We start from the raw sequence: 20,510 nt of genomic DNA on the forward strand, positions 1-20,510 counted from the left end.
TGACCTGGGCTAAAGTTGGATACTTAACCAACTAAGCCACCCAGGCACCCCTCCACCCCTTGTGGAATATTTTAATGTTTTTTTGAGACAGAGAGAGACAGAGCATGAGCAGGGGAGGGGCAGAGAGAGAGGGAGACACAGAATCTGAAACAGGCTCCAGGCTCTGAGCTGTCAGCACAGAGCCCGACACGGGGCTCGAACTCATGGACCGTGAGATCATGACCTGAGCTGAAGTTGGACGCTTAACTGACTGAGCCACCCAGGCGCCCCCCCCTTGTAGAATATTTTAAAAGCAAATATTAAATATCATTTCATCTAATACTCCTTTTTTTCTTTAATGAGAAACAGCAGATTGTTTTAAGTTCTCTCTCTTAATAGTTGTTACTCCTATTATGTAAATTATTCCTTCAGTTTCAAGAGAAGAATCATACTGCAATGATTTGAAATTAATAGGTTAAGCTGAATGATTTTTAATTTTGTTTTTCTTTGAATTGGCAATGCTGTTTTAATTGGCAAGGAGATTATTTTACCTAGGAGAATGTTGTATGGATTAATAAACTTGTGTAATGATACTGATGAATGTGAAGCAAAGGCAGAGAAACAGATGTTACAGTAGTTGATGTTCCACAGTTTGTGGGTTTTCTCACACACTTAAAACTGGAATATTCACACTGAAGCCTTCTCTCTCCTCTTACTTTCACTTCTCTCTTTCCCAGCTACAAAACATCTATGACTTAGACCTGTTGCTTGCTGGCTAACATTAAAGTTGGTGATTGTTTTCTACTATGGATCTTTTTTGGGGACAGCTTTCCAGCTTCTCTCCTGCTTGCCAGGAGAACTTAGGGAAATTTAGAGCAGATTTCAAGAACATTTTGAATGATCAGTATTTAGTGCACAGGAATGAATCCATGGAAGAAATACTTTGAATTATTTTTATTAGGTAAAATAAAATTTTTATCTTTAGACTAAGGTTGGGATTTCATAACTTCAGTTCATCAGCTTGCCATACCTCATATCTCATTGTTCGAAAACAGTTTTTCTTTTCTTATGAAACTGGCAAATCACAGGAAACTAATGTTGTTTTATTTGCACCATGACTCTCTTGCATGATTTAACCAGTTATCAAAGAACCAGTTTCTTTTCTGTCTATAGTAGAATGTGGGTGTCTCGACAGTTTTGGACTGTACAGTTTGTATGATGTGGATACCTTAATATCAAGGTCCAAATAAATGGTTGTGGATTGAAAGTGATTTTCAAACTGTTTGTAATGCTAAGTTAATGCTATAAAAATAGAGAAAGTATACTAAAATGATCCAGCCTCAACTTCAAGTTGAGGGGTAGATTTAAGAATAGTAAAATTGAGGGTTGCCTGGGTGGCTCAGTAGGTTAAGTGTCAGACTCTTGGTTTCGGCCCAGGTCATGATCTAATGGTTTATGAGTTCGAACCCCACATCGGGCTGTGTGCTGGCAGCATGGAGCCTGTTTGGGATTCTTTCTCCCTCTCTCTTCTCTGCTCCCCCCACTTGCACTGTCTCTGTCTATCTCAAATAAACAAACTTAGGGAAAAAAAAAAAAAAGAATGGTAAAATTGAGGCAATGGCATGTTAATGAAAAAACCCATCAAAACGTATATGCAAAAGTAAAGAGTAGTATAATGACCTCCCATGAATTCATCATCCAACTTCAACAGTTTACAACTCGTGGCCAACCTTGTCATCTGTACCTTCACCTACTCCCTGTTCTCCTCTTATTTGCAAGCATATCTCAAAGTACATATAATTTCATCTGTGACTATTTCAGTATATATCTCTAAAAGATAGGGCTCTTAATGAAATAACTATAATACTACTATCATCTCAAAAAATGTAATAATTCCTTAATAACATCAGATATTAGTTCAGTGCTTACATTTCTAATAGTCCTCATAAAGGCAGTTTTTAAATTTTTGGTTTTTTTTTTTTTTTGGAAACAGGATCCAAATAAGGCCCTACATTGTGATTTGTCTCTATAGCTTTTAAATTTCCTTCTTGCTTTTTTAGTGACTTAAAACATGAATTTATTATTGTTGCGTGCTCCATGGGCTGTCCATGCTGATTGGGTGGTTCTCACGCAATTGTGAAATCACACATGAGGCTGGAGTCACCTGAGGGCTCAACTTGCCAGATGCTCAAGATGATGCTTTTATTATTCATTTATTTATTTATTTATTTATTTATTTATTTATTTATTTATTTTAAAATTTATTTTAGTATTTATTTATTTCTGAGACAGAGACACAGCATGAGTGGGGGAGGGGCAGAGAGAGGGAGGGAGACACAGAATCCGAAGCAGGCTCCAGGCTCTGAGCTGTCAGCACAGAGCCTGGTGCGGGGCTCAAACTCACGAGCCGTGAGATCATGACCTGAGCCGAAGTCAGTTGCTCAACTGACTGAGCCACCCAGGCACCCTTCAAGATGATGCTTTTAAATCTCTTTTAACTATAGGTTTCTATTCTTTTATTTATTTATTTATTTATTTTTGCTTTCTTTTGTCCTTTTTTTCGTTGTTGTTGATAAAACCAGATGATGTGTCCTGTGGAGTTTCCCACTGTGCTTATTTCGCTGGTTATATCCCTTTGTCCTTTGATGTGCTCCTTTCTCCTGTGTTTCCTGTAACTTGGTAGGAACATGCATAGGTTTCATTAGATTCAGGCTTTTTTGTGGGAAGACTACTTTTTGGGTTCTAGCAAGGGACACACACACACACACACACACACACACACACACACAGACACAGTGTTTGGTTGCCCTTCATGTTATTGTTATTAGTAGCTAGCTATTAATGCCTAAACCCTTAATTCATTCACTGAGAGCTTCAAAATGGTGAGGTTTTAATCCATTCATTTTATTAGCTGGAATACTTCTATAAAGTAACTATTTGGTCACTCATGGTGTAGCTTGTATAGGAAAGATAGAATTAATAATATTTAATTCTTATCCTTTACTTACCAATTGTTAAAAATAATGAGTTGGTGGGGCACTAGCATCTTCCAGCTGTGACCAATCAGCTTTAAAGAAATTTTTTGTTTGTATAAATGACTTTTTAAAAAAGCTTATTTATTTATTTTGAGAAAGAGAGAGAGGGGGACAGAGGATCTGAAGTAGGATCTGAAGTCTGCACGGACAGCAGACAGTCCCATGTGAGGCTTGATCTCACTGTGAGATCATGACCTGAGCCAAAATCCAGAATCGCACTGAGCTACCCAGGCACCCCTTTTTAAAATTTTTTTATTTTAGAGAGAGAGCAAGCACATGAGTTGGGGAGAGGGGCCAAGGAGGAGAGAGAGAGAGAGAGAGAAAGAGAATTCTAAACAGGCCTGGCACAGCATGGAGCTGGACAAAGGGCTCAATCTCACAACTCTGGGGTCATGAGCTGAGTGGAAATCAAGAGTTGGATGCTCAAATGACTGAGCCACCCAGGCCCCACCTCCACCCCCATTAGCTTTTTTTTTTTTTTTTTTTTTAGCTATCAGTATGAACTAATGGATTTAAATGTAATTGATATATTTAGGTACTTTAGTTTGACAGCAAATAGAGGAAATACTCATTGCTTCTTTGAAAATAACTTAAAGATTTTTGGAACCATAAGTACAACTTTGTGGAAGTGCCCCTAAGCAAGTAAAAAGGTTTAAAACATTGTGATAGTAAAGGGAGTGAATCAGAAGGAAAGATTTTTTAAAAGAACTTATGTGGATTTTATTTATGAAAACCATCCAATGATGCTATAAATTAAGAAGGAAGATGATTGTTGCTTCAAAATGTATCTTGTCTACTCTGGTGTCCTCTCCTCTTTTGTATATCCCCTGATTCCAGTTTGAAAGCTGAATGGCTCTATAGTCAAGGCAAGGGGAGAGCCTATCGGCCAGGCCAGCACATCCAGCTTGTCCAGTATCTGGCTACAGTCTGTCCTCTCACTTCTACGCTGGGTCTTCAAACTGCCGAGGATGCCAAACTAGAGAAGATTCTGAGCAAACAGAGGTAAGCCCCTTTATTTGTAGCAGCTGGTGAATTCACAAGTGAAAATACCTCTGAGTCTTCCTGCATGGTTAGTAGGACAGAGGCAAGTACTGTGACCCACATTTCTGGGTATTTGGGCCGCTTGTCACTGCAGCAGTCCTGCTGGGGAACTAAACCATGTGGTGCAGTCCAGCTTGCATTGTTAGTCATTTCCTGAGTGGGGAGAGCCAAGCACTATGGAAGAAGGGGACTTAAAATTTTTTTTTTTTTTATGTTTTATTTTTTATATTTGAGAGAGAGAGAGAGAGAGAGAGAGAGAGCGAGCATGAGCAGGGAAGGGGGCAGAGAGATGGAGACAGACTCTGAAACAGGCTCCAGGCTCTGAGCTGTCAGCACAGGGCCCCATGCAGCGATCCAACTCATGAGCAGTGAGATTGTGACCTGAGCTGAAGGTCGGATGCCCAACTGACTGAGCCACCCAGGCACCCTGGGAGAAGGGGATTTTTAAAAAATACATATTTATTCTTTTAGTGCAGGTGTTTCATATGGGTTTTTGTTATTTTTAAAGTTTACTTATTTTGAGAGAGAGAGAGGGAGAGAGAGTGCATGTGAATAGGTGCAGGGCAGAGAGAGAGAGGGAGAGGATCCCAAGCCAGCTCTGTTGTCAGCATGGAGCCCAAGGTGGGGCTCGATCTTGTGAACTGTGAGATCATGACCTGAGCTAAAACCAAGAGTCTAACGCTTAATGGATTGAGCCACCCAGGTTCCCCTCATCTGGGTGTTTAAATACTAATATTAAGACGTGAAGCCAAGGGGCACCTGGGTGGCTCAGTTGGCTAAGAGTCCCACTTGGGCTCAGGTCATGATCTGACGGTTTTTGACTTCGAGCCCCGCATCGGGCTCTGTTGTCAATGCAGAGCCCTCTTCAGCTCCTCTGTGTCTCTCTCTTTCTGCCCCTCCCCTGCTCTCTCAAAAATCAATGTTAAAAAAAAAGTGAAGCTAGAACCAAAGTTATTATTTTTTTTAATCACAGTCCTGCCCTCACGTGTTTGTGCATGTTTGTTCCTATGAGAGTGTCTATATGATTGTGAGTTAAAAATAAGTTTCTTGGGGCACCTGGGTGGCTCAGTTGGCTAAACGTCCAATTTTGGCTAAGATCATGATCTCGAGGTCTGGTCCGTGAGTTCGAGCCCTGCCCCAGGCCTGGAGCCTGCTTCGGATTTTGTGTCTTCCTCTCTGTCTGCTCCTTCCCTGCTCACGCTCTGTCTCTCTCTGTCTCTCAAAATGAATAAACGTTAAAAAAAAATTAAAAATAAGTTTCTTAACCTTTTCTATCCAGTGATTTCAAATGAGACTTTTTAAAAAAATTATTTAAATCTTTATTTTTGAGAGAGCGAGAGAGAGAAAGACACACAGTGTGAACAGGTGAGGAACAAAGAGAGAGGGAGACACAGAATCCAAAGCAGGCTCCAGGCTCTGAGCTGTCAGCACAGCCCAACGTGGGTCTCAAACCCATAAACTGCAAGTTCATGACCTGAGCCGAAGTCAGACACTTAACTGCCTGAGCCACCCAGGCGCCCCTCAAATGAGACTTTTTGATTTGGTAGTAATTAAAGATATCTACTTCAAAAACTTGTACATTTCTACGTTTTTGACAGTATTATGTAAGAAGCAAAAAAGCTTTGTTTTTGTGGTTTGTATTAAATCACATCAGATGTTATTGATTTTCAGGTTTCACCAGAGGCAGTTGATGAACCAAAGCCAAAGTGAAGAGCTGGCTCCTCTTGCTCCTGTTGAAACAAGAACACCCCTTGTACCTGAGCATTCAAGCCCTGTTCAAGATGGCCAGAGAGTCCAGGAAGGCGGTACGAAATTAACTGCTCTCTGATCCTTTTTCTTCAAGTTGTTAGATCTGTTGCGTACCATAAAACAAAAAAGTATAGGGGCACCTGGGTGGCGCAGTCGGTTAAGCGTCCGACTTCAGCCAGGTCACGATCTCGCGGTCCGTGAGTTCGAGCCCCGCGTCAGGCTCTGAGCTGATGGCTCGGAGCCTGGAGCCTGTTTCTGATTCTGTGTCTCCCTCTCTCTCTGCCCCTCCCCCGTTCATGCTCTGTCTCTCTCTGTCCCAAAAATAAATAAAAAACGTTGAAAAAAAAAAAAATTAAAAAAAAAAACAAAAAACAAAAAAGTATACATTCTCCTAATTTTTTGTTTGTTAAGTGAACATTTAGGTCTTATATTTTATATATGTATCTATACAGGCATACATGTAAAACTACTGTATTTTAAGGTGTTAATTTTTGTTTATTATTGTTTTTGTCATTGGTATTATGTTTTTAGTATTATTTTTTATTACATTTTAAATTTTAATTTCAGTATAGTTAACATACAGTGTTATATTAGTTTCAGGTGTACAATATAGTGATTCAGCAATTCTGTACATTACTCAGTGCTCATCATGATAAACATATTCTTAATCCCCATCACCTATTTCACCCCTCCCCCCACCCCCCGCCCCCACACCTCCCCTCTGGTAGCCATCAGTTTGTTCTCAATAGTTAAGAGTTTGTTTCTCGGTTTGTCTGTCTCTCTTTTCTTCCTTTGCTCATTTGTTTTGTTTCTAAAATTCCACATATGAGTGAAATCATATGATATTTGTCTTTCTCTGACTTAATTCACTTAGCATAATACTCTCTAGATCCTTCCATGTTATTGCAAATAGCAAGATTTCATTCCTTATGATGGCTGAATGTTATTTCATTATGTGTGTGTGTGTGTGTATGTCACATCTTCTTCATTCACTGCACACTTGAGCTGCTTCCGTAATAGCACTACTGTAAATAATGCTGCAGTAAACATAGGGGTACATGTATCCCTTTGAATTAGTGTTTTTACATTTTTTGGGGTAAATACCAAGTAGTGAGATTTCTAGATCATAGGGTAGTTCTATTTTTAACTTTTTGAAGAACCTCCATAGTGTTTTCCATAGTGGCTACAGTTTGCATTCCCACCCACAGTGTACAAGGGTTCTTTTTTCTATACATCCTTGCCATCGCTTGTTTTTTTGTATTTTTGATTTTAGCCATTTTAGCAATTCTGAGAGGTGTGAAGTGATATCTCATTGTAGTTTTGATTTGCATTTCCCTGATGATGAGTGATATTGAGCATCTTTTCATGTGTCTGGCCATCTGGATGTCTCTTGGAGAAATGTCTGCTCATGTCTTCTGACCATTTTTAATTGGATTATTTGTTTTTTAGATGTTGAGTTGTATCAGTTCTTTATATATTTTGGATAGTAACCCTCTATTGGATATGTCACTTGCAAGTATCTTTTTTCATTCAGTAGGTTGCCTTTTTGTTTTGTTGATTGTTTCTTTCACTGTGCTTCAATTTTAATTCTTAAAAAACGTTCAGAGAAAAAACATTCAGAGTTGCCACCTTTTGTATTGACTGATACTTTGATTTTTCCCATGATTATTGCAAGAATTCATTTTCTTAAGTCTTTGATGTTTTAGGCATATTGGAGGAAATCACTGAAGGCATTTTATTTACTATATTTTAGGGGTTAGATTTCATTACAAAGATAAAACTAAAAAAATACCTCTTTAAATATTTAGTGGTTTCAATGATATTTTGTTGATTCTTCTAGAACCCGTCATCCAAGTCAATTCTTGGGTTGGGACTAACAGTAATGATGATCAATTACATGCTGTTAAGAATAACTTTCCAGCCTCTGTACACGCTACAAGATATTCCCGAAATGACCTGCACTTGGAAGACATACAGACAGATGAGGACAAGTTAAACTGTAGTCTTCTCTCTTCAGAGTCTACTTTTATGCCAGTTCCATCAGGACTGTCTCCAGTATCACCTACAGTTGAGCTGAGGCTGCAAGGCATTAACTTGGGCCTAGAAGATGATGGTGTTGCAGATGAGTCTTTGAAAGGGCTGGAAAACCAAGACTTCAGTAAGGAAGAAGAAAAGGCTTTTTGGACTGCAAGTGAGAATTCTGCTCAAACTACGGAAAGTGCTGTTAGTACAGAGGTAAATGAGGAAGGTGGGCTGTTACCTTGTCTGGAGCCAACAGTAACCAATGCTGTCTTGAAGGATGACACCCATAGTCTTATATCTTTTCCTGAGTCGGTTGGACACAATGTCTTCCATACGCTGCCAGACAGTGAAGAAACCATATCTCAATCAGCTTCAGAGAAACTTCCCTGCGGAGTTTTAACCCAGAGACCTGTTGCTTTGGGACAAGATAAAGTTGCCCTTCAGAAATTGAATGAAGCAGCCACCAAACTTCAGGCCTCTTGGCGAGGCTTTTATACCAGGAACTATAACCCCCAAGCTAAAGATGTGCGTCATGAAATCCGGCTGCGTAGAATGCAGGAGCACATTGTTTGCTTAACTGAAGAAATAAGGAGGTGGGCCAAAAGTCCTTGTTTAGGTGCTGTTTTGTTGGTTTGGGAGTGTCAGAGTCTTAGAGTTGATTCAGAACATTGAACCATCGCTGCTGTGGTCAGGATACTTCATACCGTGTTGACACTCTTGGTTTCCTGATCTAGAACATATGGAAAGCATTTTGAAGACAGAACCTGCCAAATGCATCTGTCTCCATCTCTAGCTCAGCACTTGGTTCATTGATGCAGTATAGCAGTAAATGTTGAGTGATTACTTGTCTTAAAGATGTTTTTAAACTTTAGAAAGGTACAGAAAATGTAAAGGAACTGAATAAATATAGAAATGAGAAGATGAGAAAGTATACATAGAACCCAGTAAGTGAAGAGAGAATTAAAGAGTGAGGATTTAGAAGGGACTAAAATTCTGGGGCAATGGTAGGAATTATTCCTCACTTCTGGGGCTCACATGTTTTACTGACTGCCACCCAAGAGAATTAGGACTTCATAAATTTATTTTGAGTATTAGTATTGCCACTAGCAATATTTATTGATATTATCAGTTGGAAGAGGAGGAGGCAGTGAAAGACATTGAGAAGGGGCACCCAGTGTGGTAGAAAAATAGGGAGAATGTGTGTCTCAGCTTTTAAAAAAAATTTTTTTTTTAATATTTATTCATTTTTGAGAGACAGAGAGAGACAGAGCATGAGTGGGGAAGGAGCAGAGAGAGAGGGAGACACAGAATCCGAAGCAGGCTTCAGGCTCTGAGCTGTCAGCACAGAGCCTGACGCAGGGCTCGAACTCATGAACTGCGAGATCATGACCTGAGCCCAAGTCGGGTGCTCAACCACCTGAGCCACCCAGGCACCCCGTGTGTCTCAGCTTTGATAGGGAAGTGTTTTAGGAGAGAAGAAAGGTGCCGTAGGGAGGACAGAGAGTTTAGAAGCTGGAAGTTATTGGCGACTATACGGGGGGGACCTTAGGGCTGTTCTCGAGTTTCATGATTTGCTAAACAGACTCACAGAACTCAGGAAAGCTATTCTATTCATGACTCTGGTGTATTACAGTGAGAGGGTACTGATTAAAGTCAGCAAAGAAAAAAGGTGTATAGGGCAGAGTCCCGGAGAGACCAGGCACAGGCTTCTAGTTGTCTTCTTCCAGTGGAGTAGTACAGATAGGGCTTGAATCTCATGGCAATGATGTGTGACAACACATATGAAGTATTGCCAACCAGGGAAGCTCACTGAAGCCCTGATATGCAGGGTTTTTATTGGGCATCAGTCACATAGCATTGAGTGCCTGTGTGACTAACCTTAATTACTTAGACCTTAGCCCCTTACATAAGGGCAGACTGCTACAGTACAGTGTCTGTATCAGGGCCACAGGTGAACAAAACAGGTATTCACCTAAAAGCACATTGTTAGCATAAACTATCTGGTTTGGCCCCAAGGCCCACATATACAAAGATACTCTTATCAACAGGATATTTCGAAGGCTTGGATATTATTTCCCAGACCCAGTCAAGGCCGGTCTTATCTTTGGAATATGTAGGGTTTGAAGATCCCAAGCTAGCTGAATTAACCCTTTCCTGCCCAGTGAATTTCCTAAGAGGAGCTTCAGTGACAAAGTGGAATCAGACAGTTTGGAATGGGTTGAATAGTGAATGAGAGGTGAAGAATGAGTGTAGCCAGTTCTTTTGGAGTATGTTGCTTGAGGAAAAGAACAGAGGAGTTGTTGCTGGAGGAGAATCTGAAATTAAAGAAATTTCTATTATTTTATTTATTTAAAACAATATTTTAATGTTTATTTTTGAGAGAGAGAGAGAGACACAGAGTGCGAGCAGGGGAGGGGCAGAGAGAGAGGGAGACACGGAATCTGAAGCAGGCTCCAGACTCTGAGCTGTCAGCACAGAGCCCAACGCGGGTCTTGAACCCATGAACCACAAAGTCATGACCTGAGCCGAAGTTGGACACTTAACCGACTGAGCCATCCAGGTGCCCATATTTGTTTATTTTTTAAAAAGATTATTTTGAGAGAGAGAGAGTGCATGTACAAGCCGTGGGGAGGGGAAGGGGGCAGAGAAAGAGGGAGAAAGAGAATCCCAAGCATGTCCGCACTGTTAGTGTGAGCCTGATACAGGGCTTGAACTCACGAACTGTGAGATCATGACCTGAACTGAAATCAAGAGTCAGACGCTTAACCAACTGAGCCACCCAGGCACGCCAGGAAAATTCTTCTTTAAAGAACCTAAAGCCCCTGGGTGGCTCAGTTGATTGAGCTTCTGACTCTTGATTTCGGCTCAGGTTATGATCCCATGATTGTGGGATTAAGTCCCACATTAGGCTCTGCACTGTGCGTGGAGTCTGCTTAAGACCCTCTCTCTTTCTCTCTCTCTCTCTCTTTCTCTCTTCCTCTGCCCCTTTCCCCCATTCTCTCTGTCTCAAATAAATTTTAAAAATGATGGGAGATACAGAGCATGTTCATGTGTTGATGGAATGATTCAATAAGTAGGGAAAAACGGATAATGCAGAGGAAGGAAAGGAGAAGTATGGGGTTGAAGTTCTTGAGAAGGTGAAAGAAGGATCTGTGCACAAGAAGAGGGAGTGGCCTGAGCTAGGAGCAGGAGCAGGAGCAGGAGCAGGTAAGGTGGTAGGTTTGATACTGGGGGACAGGAAGTCCTGTCTAATGGATGCCGCTTCTTTTTCAGTGATATAGAAGACAGGCTCAACATTTGAAAATGAGAGAGTTGTGAGGTATTCGTCTTAAAAGTGAACTTACAAGGAGAATGGAGGATTACCAGACAATGTGAGGAAAAAGTTAGAGTGGAAGACAGTAGGTCAGGTTGTATGATTTTCATCAGTAGCTCTCAGCTGTTTTCTTCTGATTCGGGCATGGTTAATTTGGTTCTTCCAGGAATGGGTTTTTTCCAGGTGAACATGATAGGAGAGAGAGACAAAGGAGCTGAAGATATTTGGGAGGGGATGCTTATAATGGTGGATCTTGGGATTTAAACAAGGTAAAAGGAGAGCCAGGAGGAGGTGGGGGTCACTAATGTGGAGGTCTGGATGAAGGCTGGATGTCCAGATTGTCGTAGGGGGAACAAGAGCCAGTGGGCTGGGACGAAAGGAGGTAGTGGTTTGTGTGGGTGCTTGAGATCGTTTTTAAAATGACTGGGTCTCTAGTGAGACTGTGAGAATGAATGACGTAGGGTGGATTATTATGAGGGACAGCGTCCATGTGAGTGCTGAGGTCTCCAGAAATGATGATAGCAATGGAGCTGAGAGACACTCGCCCTGAGACTTTCATGAATGGGGGCAGATAATGGGAGGCCTGTATGTGAAAAGAGTTTGGGGAAACTTAGCAGGATGGCAGGAGTTCTTCAAGGAGGAAGGCAAAGAATGTTTGTCGACAGTAGTGAGAAGCTATCTTCTGACCCTGATGTATGGATGTATAGCTTCCACTTTTTTTTTTTTTAAGTAGGCTCCCTGTACAACATGTGGCTTGAACTCACAGCCCCAAGATCAAGAGTCGCATGCTCTACCAACTAGGCCAGCCAGGTGCCCTAAAATAACTTCCACTTGAGAGGGCTACAGTGCCCTCAGCAATATGTCTGATTCAGTCAAGGAAAATTTCAAAGAAGAGGTTGAGAAATTAAGGGAGTTTACTGATTACAATTTAGGAGTCCCAGATGGCACAGGAGAAGGACTTGGGGGGGCTAGAAAAAGTGGTGACATTCTGGAAGGTAATGGACAACTAAGGGAGCCTTAGCTTGGTGACAGGCCTATGGAGAGGGCAGCAGTGAGCCCAGATTAATACTTTAATGAATAAGGGGAAGTGATGGAAGGGCAGCTCTGTTGATAATGGCAAGGAATATGTCAGGGACGGGCAAACAGGGACTGAATTTGATGGGATTAGTCCTACTAATAATCTCTTAGAAGAGGGCTGTCAAGCTGTGATCCTAATCCTCAGTTGCTCTGAGGCTTTGAGCAAGTACTCCTTGCTGCAGGCTCCTGTGTCTTTGGTGTTCTTGGCTGGGAAATAACAGCCAGATAAAGAGCCGTTTAATATTTTGTTTTATTTTTCATCATTGGCAATACTTTGTGGAGCCAGTATCATCTAAATTTCAGTTATATTCATTTGGCTTCTACACTGAGTCATACTTTAAAACTAGTTTCAGTTTAGATACTCTAAAAGTAGAAAGGGCTGTTACTAGATTATTAATGTCTTGACAGCACAAGTGTTTATTAGTTGTAACAACAGGCGCAAGTCAAAGCACCCTTCGTTGTGTCAGTAATGGATTTTGAATTATTGTAGATTAAGAAAAGAAAGAGATGAAGAACGCATTAAAAAATTTGTGCAAGAGGAGGCTGTCAGATTCCTTTGGAACCAGGTAAACCCATTCCTGCTGATTTACCTAATGTATGAACAAAGAAACATTCTGGATTTATGGAGATAATCATAGAGTAGTCAGGCATATTAAGCACTTCTTCTAAAGGTTGAGGACATGGTCTGTGTTCTTTGCCACTAACTCTGAACCAGGCCAGTGAATTTCATTACATTTTATTTAATCTCAAGAAAAATATTTTCATAATTTTGACCACAAAGATAAACCATAAAGATGAAGGAAAGCACTAAATTGAGGGATGTTGTCATAATTTCCACTAAGGAGAAAAAACCCAATTGGAAGTTTTATGTAGTTGTCTTTCTTGTTTTATCTTTTGGGAATATTTGAATATAAGGTGGCTAAAATGGTATATAATGGCTACAATATGCATGTCCTAAAAAGAATGCATGACTTCTTGGGAAAGAGAGTTTGAATCCTGTAATAGTAGCACACATCAGAGATAGTTCAGACAATCAGTTTTACTGTTATTTTATCTCATCAAATATTTTTTTTAATGTTTATTTATTTTTGAGAGAGGGAGTGTGCACGCATAGGGGAGGGGCAGAGAGAGAGAGGGAGACAGAGGAGCCAAAGCCCAGGCTCCAGGCTTTGTGCTGACAGAAGAGAGCCCGATGCAGGGCTCAAACTCATGAACTGTGAGATCATGACCTGAGCCAAGTCAGACACTTAACTGACTAAGCCACCTAGGTGCCCTTTTCATCAAATATTTCTTAATGATAATTTCTTGAAAACATTTTTATAAATGAGTTTGTTATAATAGGATTTTGCCTACAAAATTAAGAAATAGTTACTGATTTCTAAGGTTTTATAATTACTAATAGTAGGGGAGCTGTTAAATAAATTATAGAATAACAACATCATGGAACATTATGAAACAGTTAAACAGAATAAGGTAAGGGTATGAACTGAAGACCTGGAAAGATCTCCAGAATAACATTGTTCAGTGAAAAACAGCAAGTTGCAGAACTTAAGGTTCTGCTTGATTTTAAAAACATCGTGTGTATTTAAAAATACATAGTAAAAGGTCTGGAAGGACACACATCACACTGCTCTCAGTGATTACCTTAGAGGGTGGTCAAAGGGAAACTAAAAAATTCTATAATTGCTTTCTTGTTGCAGATTTAACTGTAAAATTTTGAGATTTTAATTATAATATAAAAATGTAAAGGTCATGTTATCAAGTGCCCGGGATATTTTTAGGTATTTTAGAGTTGTATATGCTATATATTGTTAGATAATGTTTAAAAACTCTTACCTTAAATGGATATCTACAATGAGATTTTTATTTTAGAGAATCTACTTATAATAGGCTCTAATCTGTCTTATTCAATAGACTTCAGTTCATACTCAGCACATTATTTACCCCTTAGCCATGTGCTGTTGTGCTTCTGATAGTTCTTCCAGTAGCAACAAGACAATTGCTTTGGCCCATCCTAACTCTCCTGGTGAGGACCTTCTGTTACCAAGGATGTGCACCACTTGTGCCAGCCTGCTTTAGGCTGGGAGTGCTATGGAAGGGGTAAGGGGAGTCAGGCCATTTCTAACTCAAGTTCTGCCATCTGCCATTTATCACCTTCATGAGTATTGGGAAGAAAGCTTAAAGAACATTGTAAAACAGGCGTGACTTTTATTTTATAATAAAACTATATCCTTTGGTTTGTAGGTAAGGTCTCTACAAGCTTGGCAGCAGATGATGGATCAGCGTCTAAGTTCCTGGCGTACTGATGTTCCTCCTGTATCAAGTACTCTAGTGCCATCTAAGCCTCCGTTACTCACCCAAAGTCAGGAGCCCTCTTCTGATCAAAATCCTGACTGGTTTATTGCGCCTGATGAGGCTCCTCAAGAGAAATCCTTACCAGAATTTCCAGACTCTGGTTTTCATTCTTCCCTAACAGAGCAAGTTCACTGTTTGCAGGATTCTTTGGATTTTGAAAAAAGTTCCACAGAAGGCAGTGAAAGTTCCATAATGGGGAATTCCATTGACACAGTCAAATACGGCAAAGAGTCTGATGTAGGGGATGTTAGCGATGAATATGGTGAATGGAGTAAGGAGAGTTTAAACAACGAGCAGGATAATAGTCTACTTGAGCAGTATTTAACTTCAGTTCAACAGCTAGAAGATGCTGAGGAGAGGACAAATTTGGAGGAAGGCACAGGAGATAGTAAGCTTCATATTGCTCCTTCCCCTGAAAAGTTAGATGCCTTGTCTGACAGCACTTCTGTAGATGATTCTCATGGCATATCTCCTGCTTTGCAAGATGAAATCAGCCAGGCACCAGAAAATTGTAAATTAAATGCTGAAGTTCAAGGGCAACAGTCAGACTGTGAGTCTACATTTCAGGTACTGCATGTTGGTATTACTGTGTAGCATGTGTGGGTGCTTCGGAAGCAGAAATCTACTTTTACCATTTTCACTTGCCCTTTTTTTTTTTTTGAAGGGGACTATCATCCCCATTTTGTTACTATTTGTATAGAATTTGTATTCTTGTCTCATGTTTTCCATTTTCTAGATACTGAGCTGACTCTTTGTTTTGATTTTGTGAGCTCTTAGTTGTAATCTATCAAACAATATTTATATTGAAAGCTATGTGCACTTTATTTCCCAACAACTGAATTGCGTCAACAGTGTTCCTGTTTTTCAGTGTACTCATTGCCTTTCAAAAACAAACTAGAATATCTTCAAGAAAATAGAACAATTTACCTTAAAGGTATAAATAAGAGAATTTAGATTTTTCTGTATGTCAGGAGATTAATTATGTAGTAAGGAATACAGTTTGTTAAAGTGAATATAAATGAACTCCAGAAATTTTCCAGCCTCCTTGGAATAAGAACATATATTTCTAAGCCTTTCCCCTTTCCCTCCCTTATGAGTCAAGGAAAGCCTTCTTATCAGCAAATAGGGAGAAAAAGTAAGATTAGAGGATTTTTCAGAGGAAAACGATTAAATCGTCTCATGGAAAACTTTAATGTCATGTATTAGTTTTAACATATGAAGCAAAGTGTTCCACCTAGCATTAAAATCAAGCTTATTTAAAGAGACAATACAAGAATTTTCTCTTAGATATGAAGAGAGCAGATGCTAGGTTCCATTCACTTGGAATAATGTCACAGCAGACATTGTCTTTTCATTCAGTGCTTTTTTACCCTACAGATAACCATTTCTGTGCCAACATACTATGTTCATCTTCTCTGATCCTGCTTTATGTTTGCTTATGTATTTCAGCAGAAGGTCCATGGCCATTTACTTCATTTTTTGACCTCTGCCTCATAGTGAAGAACATTTAAAATAGTATTAGTGATAGAATATGAATGACTTTTTTTAAAGGACTATTTTCTAAACAAATTTCTGAAAAAGTGCCACATTTGGAAGACAGTTTAATGGTGGCTAAGAAAAAATAAACCTCACTTATTTCTTGTTAAGAAGAATATAGATCAGTAGCTTCAGGAAGAGATGATAATATTGTGTTTGAGTGTTATAGATGGATGCATTTGCAGATCAAGGAAGTTTGGTATTTTAATCTTTGAGAATGTTAAAGTATCCTTGAACTACACTATCTGATTTCCCCCGATCTCTGGACATACAACTATTTAAAACTATGGCAATACTTAAGTGTTCTCTAAATTTAGGTGCTAAATATCAAAATTCATTTTTCTGTTACAGTCACTAGATCTCCTTCTTTGAAGTTATATAAAATAATAACTTCTGATCCTTCACGAATAAAGTCAGGGATCACATGTTATACTTTGTTGATAGTTAGGAACATTTCTCCAGTGTGGGTAAAATGTATTTTTCTCTGTTTAAAAATATGTAGCACTCAGGTTGAGAAGACTTGTATTTCATTCTCAGAAATCCAGAATCTTTTGAAAAGGAAATATTTTCTGTCTCTTCTAAATCAAACAGTCGTCTTACATTGAAAATTTTCCCTAGTGACGCATGTGTAACATTGAATGCATGTTAATAAATATAGAATTTTTTACTTTTTGAATAATGCTAATTATCTTTTATGAGTGATTTTGAATTTCTTCTTAAATATACCCTATTTTTCTATTTTACAGTTAAGTGCCTCATTTGCTGCCCATAGTTAGACACAGAAAAACCAACTTGCACTGCACTAATACTAAAGTGCTGTTCATGGAAAATTAATTTCTCATAAAAGTTCCTGAAATGTCATGGTTCAGTATTGCCTACGTAGGTTTCTGCTGACAACTTTTGCCCCTTTTCTGAGAAATGGCAAAACACACCTAAATTCATTTGAACATCAGCATTTGTCAGCAAGATTTCCTTTTTTACCTTTCCCTTGTTTTTCTAGCCCATAAATAGCATTAGTGTACTTTTATTTTAAACTTGGCAGATTATGATAAGGCTTAATGTTTTGCTCTTCATTTGATAGAACTTTACTAGTGTTTTGAAGTGCAAGAATATTAAGTAGACCCCTACCTTAACTGTACAGATTATTTTGGATGTAGATAGAATGAAAATGATGTAAATTAGAATGCAGGAAAACTGTGGCATAGACTTAATATATTTTAATAGGTTTTACAGTGTGATTTAAAATAACTTATGTAAGATATTTGATGTTATCTCTATGGGCAGTGCATTGGTCTGGCTAGAGAGAATGGGTCTAGTAAAGTTTGGGATGTTGAACTTTAACATGGTCTTTGTGTTTTTTCTTATAGGAGATTAGTTTAGCTGTGCTACTTTAGTTCGTATCCATTTTATTGCTATATGGAAAATTCAGTATATCAATGAGCTATTCTTCCAGAAACACAGAATCCTACTATGTGAAAATTGGAAGGAATTTTAGAGATTATCTGTTCTAATCTCTTTGTTTTAAAGATGAAACTAAGGCACAGAAAAGTTAAGTAACTTGCTTGATGTTATAGCTAGTTAGTTGTAATAAACTGAAAACTTAAGAATTATTGTATTCCAAAACTTATCATACACTATTAATTTTACATTTAGTGAGTCTGTAGGAAAATCTTTTTGAAAGAGAAAAAACCCAAAACTTCTAACAGAGCTTGAACTCTACCACTTGAAGCAAAATTGCTCATAGAAAAAGGCTAAGTCATTAAGAACTCTTAAGTAAATTTTCTCCAAGAAATGTGATTTAATTTAAATGGTTTTTAAATGTTTTATTTATTTTTTTTTGAGGAACAGAGCATGAGTGGGGGAGGGGCAGAGGAGAGGGGACAGAGGATCGAAACAGGCTCCGTGCTGACCTCAGTGAGCCACCCAGGTGCCCCTAATTTAAATAGTTTTTAAAGATCAGTCATAGAAATTAAAAATTTTGAAGAACAATTGCATCTTGGAGTACATTTATTTCATGGAAAAATATAACAGGTTGTGGAGATATCTAAGATTTTCTAGTGAAATCCTGAGTTTGTTTATATTTCATCTTCAGTTTTACAGAACAACAGATGTCAGAGTTTTAAAATGTCCCATCATGATAATTGATACAAACACAATATAGTTTGGTTTTATAAGCTTAAATATGAAAGGCCTCATAATATGCATGTTTTAGGGAAATATTTAACCCCACACTTGTTTGCATATATGGAAATAACTTTATTCTTAAATAATGTGGGTACCATTCTTGAGTGTGGATTTTTCTTTTATTTTTGTTTTGGGTTATTTTAAATATGTAAACACTGTATTAGTATTTTCCTGTTATCTACTTAATACAAGTCTAGTTTTACTTTTATAAGTATTTTCAGAAACAATATGAGCTTAAGGTAGTATACTATCTCCTTGGTACTTTTTTGGTGCAGGTTCTTAGATTTGGATTTATAACAATAATATAAACTATAAAACCTTTTTTTTTTCTGGAGTAAAAAGGGAAAGTATAGCATGAGTTTGATCAGTTTCCCATTCATAAATGAAGAGAAAAAGACTTAATTTTTAATGTATATCTTTATTTTGCCATGTACCTTATTAATGATATTTATTATATTGTAATATTTTAACTTCTAAAATATGTGATTCTTTTGTTCATAAAAATGAACATTCTAAATATTTCTGGTGATATTGCTTACACTGATCAAACCTATTGTGCCATATTAAAAATAAAAGTCAAGTAAACAAAGCAGTTCTCACAATCTTGGAGTAAAATAGATAGTCTTTTTAAAATGAGGTGCATTTTATTTGTGAATGAGTAGAAATCATACTATATTTTCATTCCTTAATTGAAATAGTAGATAGCAGGAATCTCTCAGTGGTGGCTTTGTTCATTTTCCAGTTAAATTTCTTTAAGCGTTTTGTGATAATTTTAATGTTGACAATAAGAGTTTAAAAATAATTTGAGTTTAGACTATTTTTAGATTCCTCTTTAATTTTGTTTTAGAAATAGATGATTTAAAGTGGTTATGATCTGTTTTATGAAGGCTTAATATTTTGTATTGTACTTATTTAATTTGTATTTGAGTCTCTAATTCTAAATAAAAAGTTTGTACATTTGTTTGAGTGATTCATCTGTTTATTATAGTGATTAGTAGTAATGGTTGTTATTCATTGTGTTTATAATTAATGGGTAATTAAAATTCAGAACAAATTGCAGATAGAATTCTAAGAAAGATCTACAGTATAGTTGTTATATAAGTGAGTTTACAATAATACAGTCCTAGCCTTATGAATATGGATAGGAAATGAAAGAAAAGCTAGTTTAGTAGTTTTATTTGGCATAGATTTCATTGCTTCCAGGTAATGGGTAGAGAAAGCAGATTATCCTCACAGATCACAGATGACACTGTCAGATACTGTTGAAACCTGGTGCTGAAAGTGTTAGGGAGTGAATGAGTAAGTAGAGCACAAATCGTCTCATTTGACACAAATGGGACCTGTAGTTGGTTGGTGTTATGGACTGAATTATATCCCCTGCTAAAATTCATGTGTTGAAGCCCTCCCAATGTGACTGTGTTTGGAGATAAGATCTTCAAGGAGGTAATTAAGGTTAAATAAGGTCATAAGGAAGGGGTCTTAATCCAATAGGACTGGTGTACTGTAAGAAGAGGAAGAGACACAAGATACTCTCTGTGCATGCCCAGAGGAAAGGCCACTTTGGGGACACGATGAGAAGGCAGCCACCTGGAACCCAGGACGAGAGAGCTCAACAGAAACCAACCTGCTGAGACCTAGATCTTGGACTTCCAGCCTCCAGAAATAAGAGAAAATAAATTTCTATTGTTTAAGCCACTCAATCAGTGGTATTTTGTTATGGAAGCCTGATCAGACTAGTACAGTTGGATAATCAAAATTTGGTTAGGGCAGGGAATCATAAAAAATTACATATACACTTTAAAAATTTAATTGACAATAAGAGTTTTATGGTATCAGGTCTTATGCCTAAGTCTAATCCATTTCGAGTTAATTTTTGAGAGTGGTATAATTCAGAGGTCCAGTTTCATTCTTTGGCATATGAATATTCAGTTTTCCTGGCACCGTTTATTCAAGAGACTATCCTTTTCCTATTGGGTATTCTTTGTTCTCTTGTCGAATATTAGTTCACCATCTTTGCATGGGTTTATTTCTGAGCTCTTGACTCTGTTCTATTGGTCTATGTGTTTGTTTTTATGCCAGTTATCATACTGTTTTGGTTACTATAGTTTTCTAATATGGTTTGAAATCTGGAAATGTGATGCGTCCCACTTTGTTGGTCTTTTTCAGCTTTGGCTATTTGGGGTCTATTTTTTTTTATATGAATCTTAGGAATGCTTTTT

General features: G+C 38.2%; 1 protein-coding gene across 1 annotated transcript in view; it reads left to right on the top strand.

Annotated features, from left to right (window-relative positions):
- The window catches only part of CEP97 (centrosomal protein 97), a 30,106-nt gene extending 10,855 nt beyond the window's left edge, over positions 1 to 19,251 (top strand). The window contains exons 7-11 of the mRNA XM_078452973.2: positions 3,852 to 4,016; positions 5,727 to 5,860; positions 7,645 to 8,419; positions 12,707 to 12,782; positions 14,461 to 19,251. Of these exons, the coding sequence (XP_078309099.1) occupies positions 3,852 to 4,016; positions 5,727 to 5,860; positions 7,645 to 8,419; positions 12,707 to 12,782; positions 14,461 to 15,165 (1,855 nt within the window). The 3' untranslated portion in view covers positions 15,166 to 19,251. The remainder of the gene's footprint in view (positions 1 to 3,851; positions 4,017 to 5,726; positions 5,861 to 7,644; positions 8,420 to 12,706; positions 12,783 to 14,460) is intronic.
- The last annotated feature ends 1,259 nt before the right edge of the window (positions 19,252 to 20,510 follow it).

This window comes from Panthera onca, chromosome C2, assembly GCF_046562875.1.
Source record: "Panthera onca isolate mPanOnc1 chromosome C2, mPanOnc1 haplotype 2, whole genome shotgun sequence".
Taxonomy (NCBI): Eukaryota; Metazoa; Chordata; class Mammalia; order Carnivora; family Felidae; genus Panthera; species Panthera onca.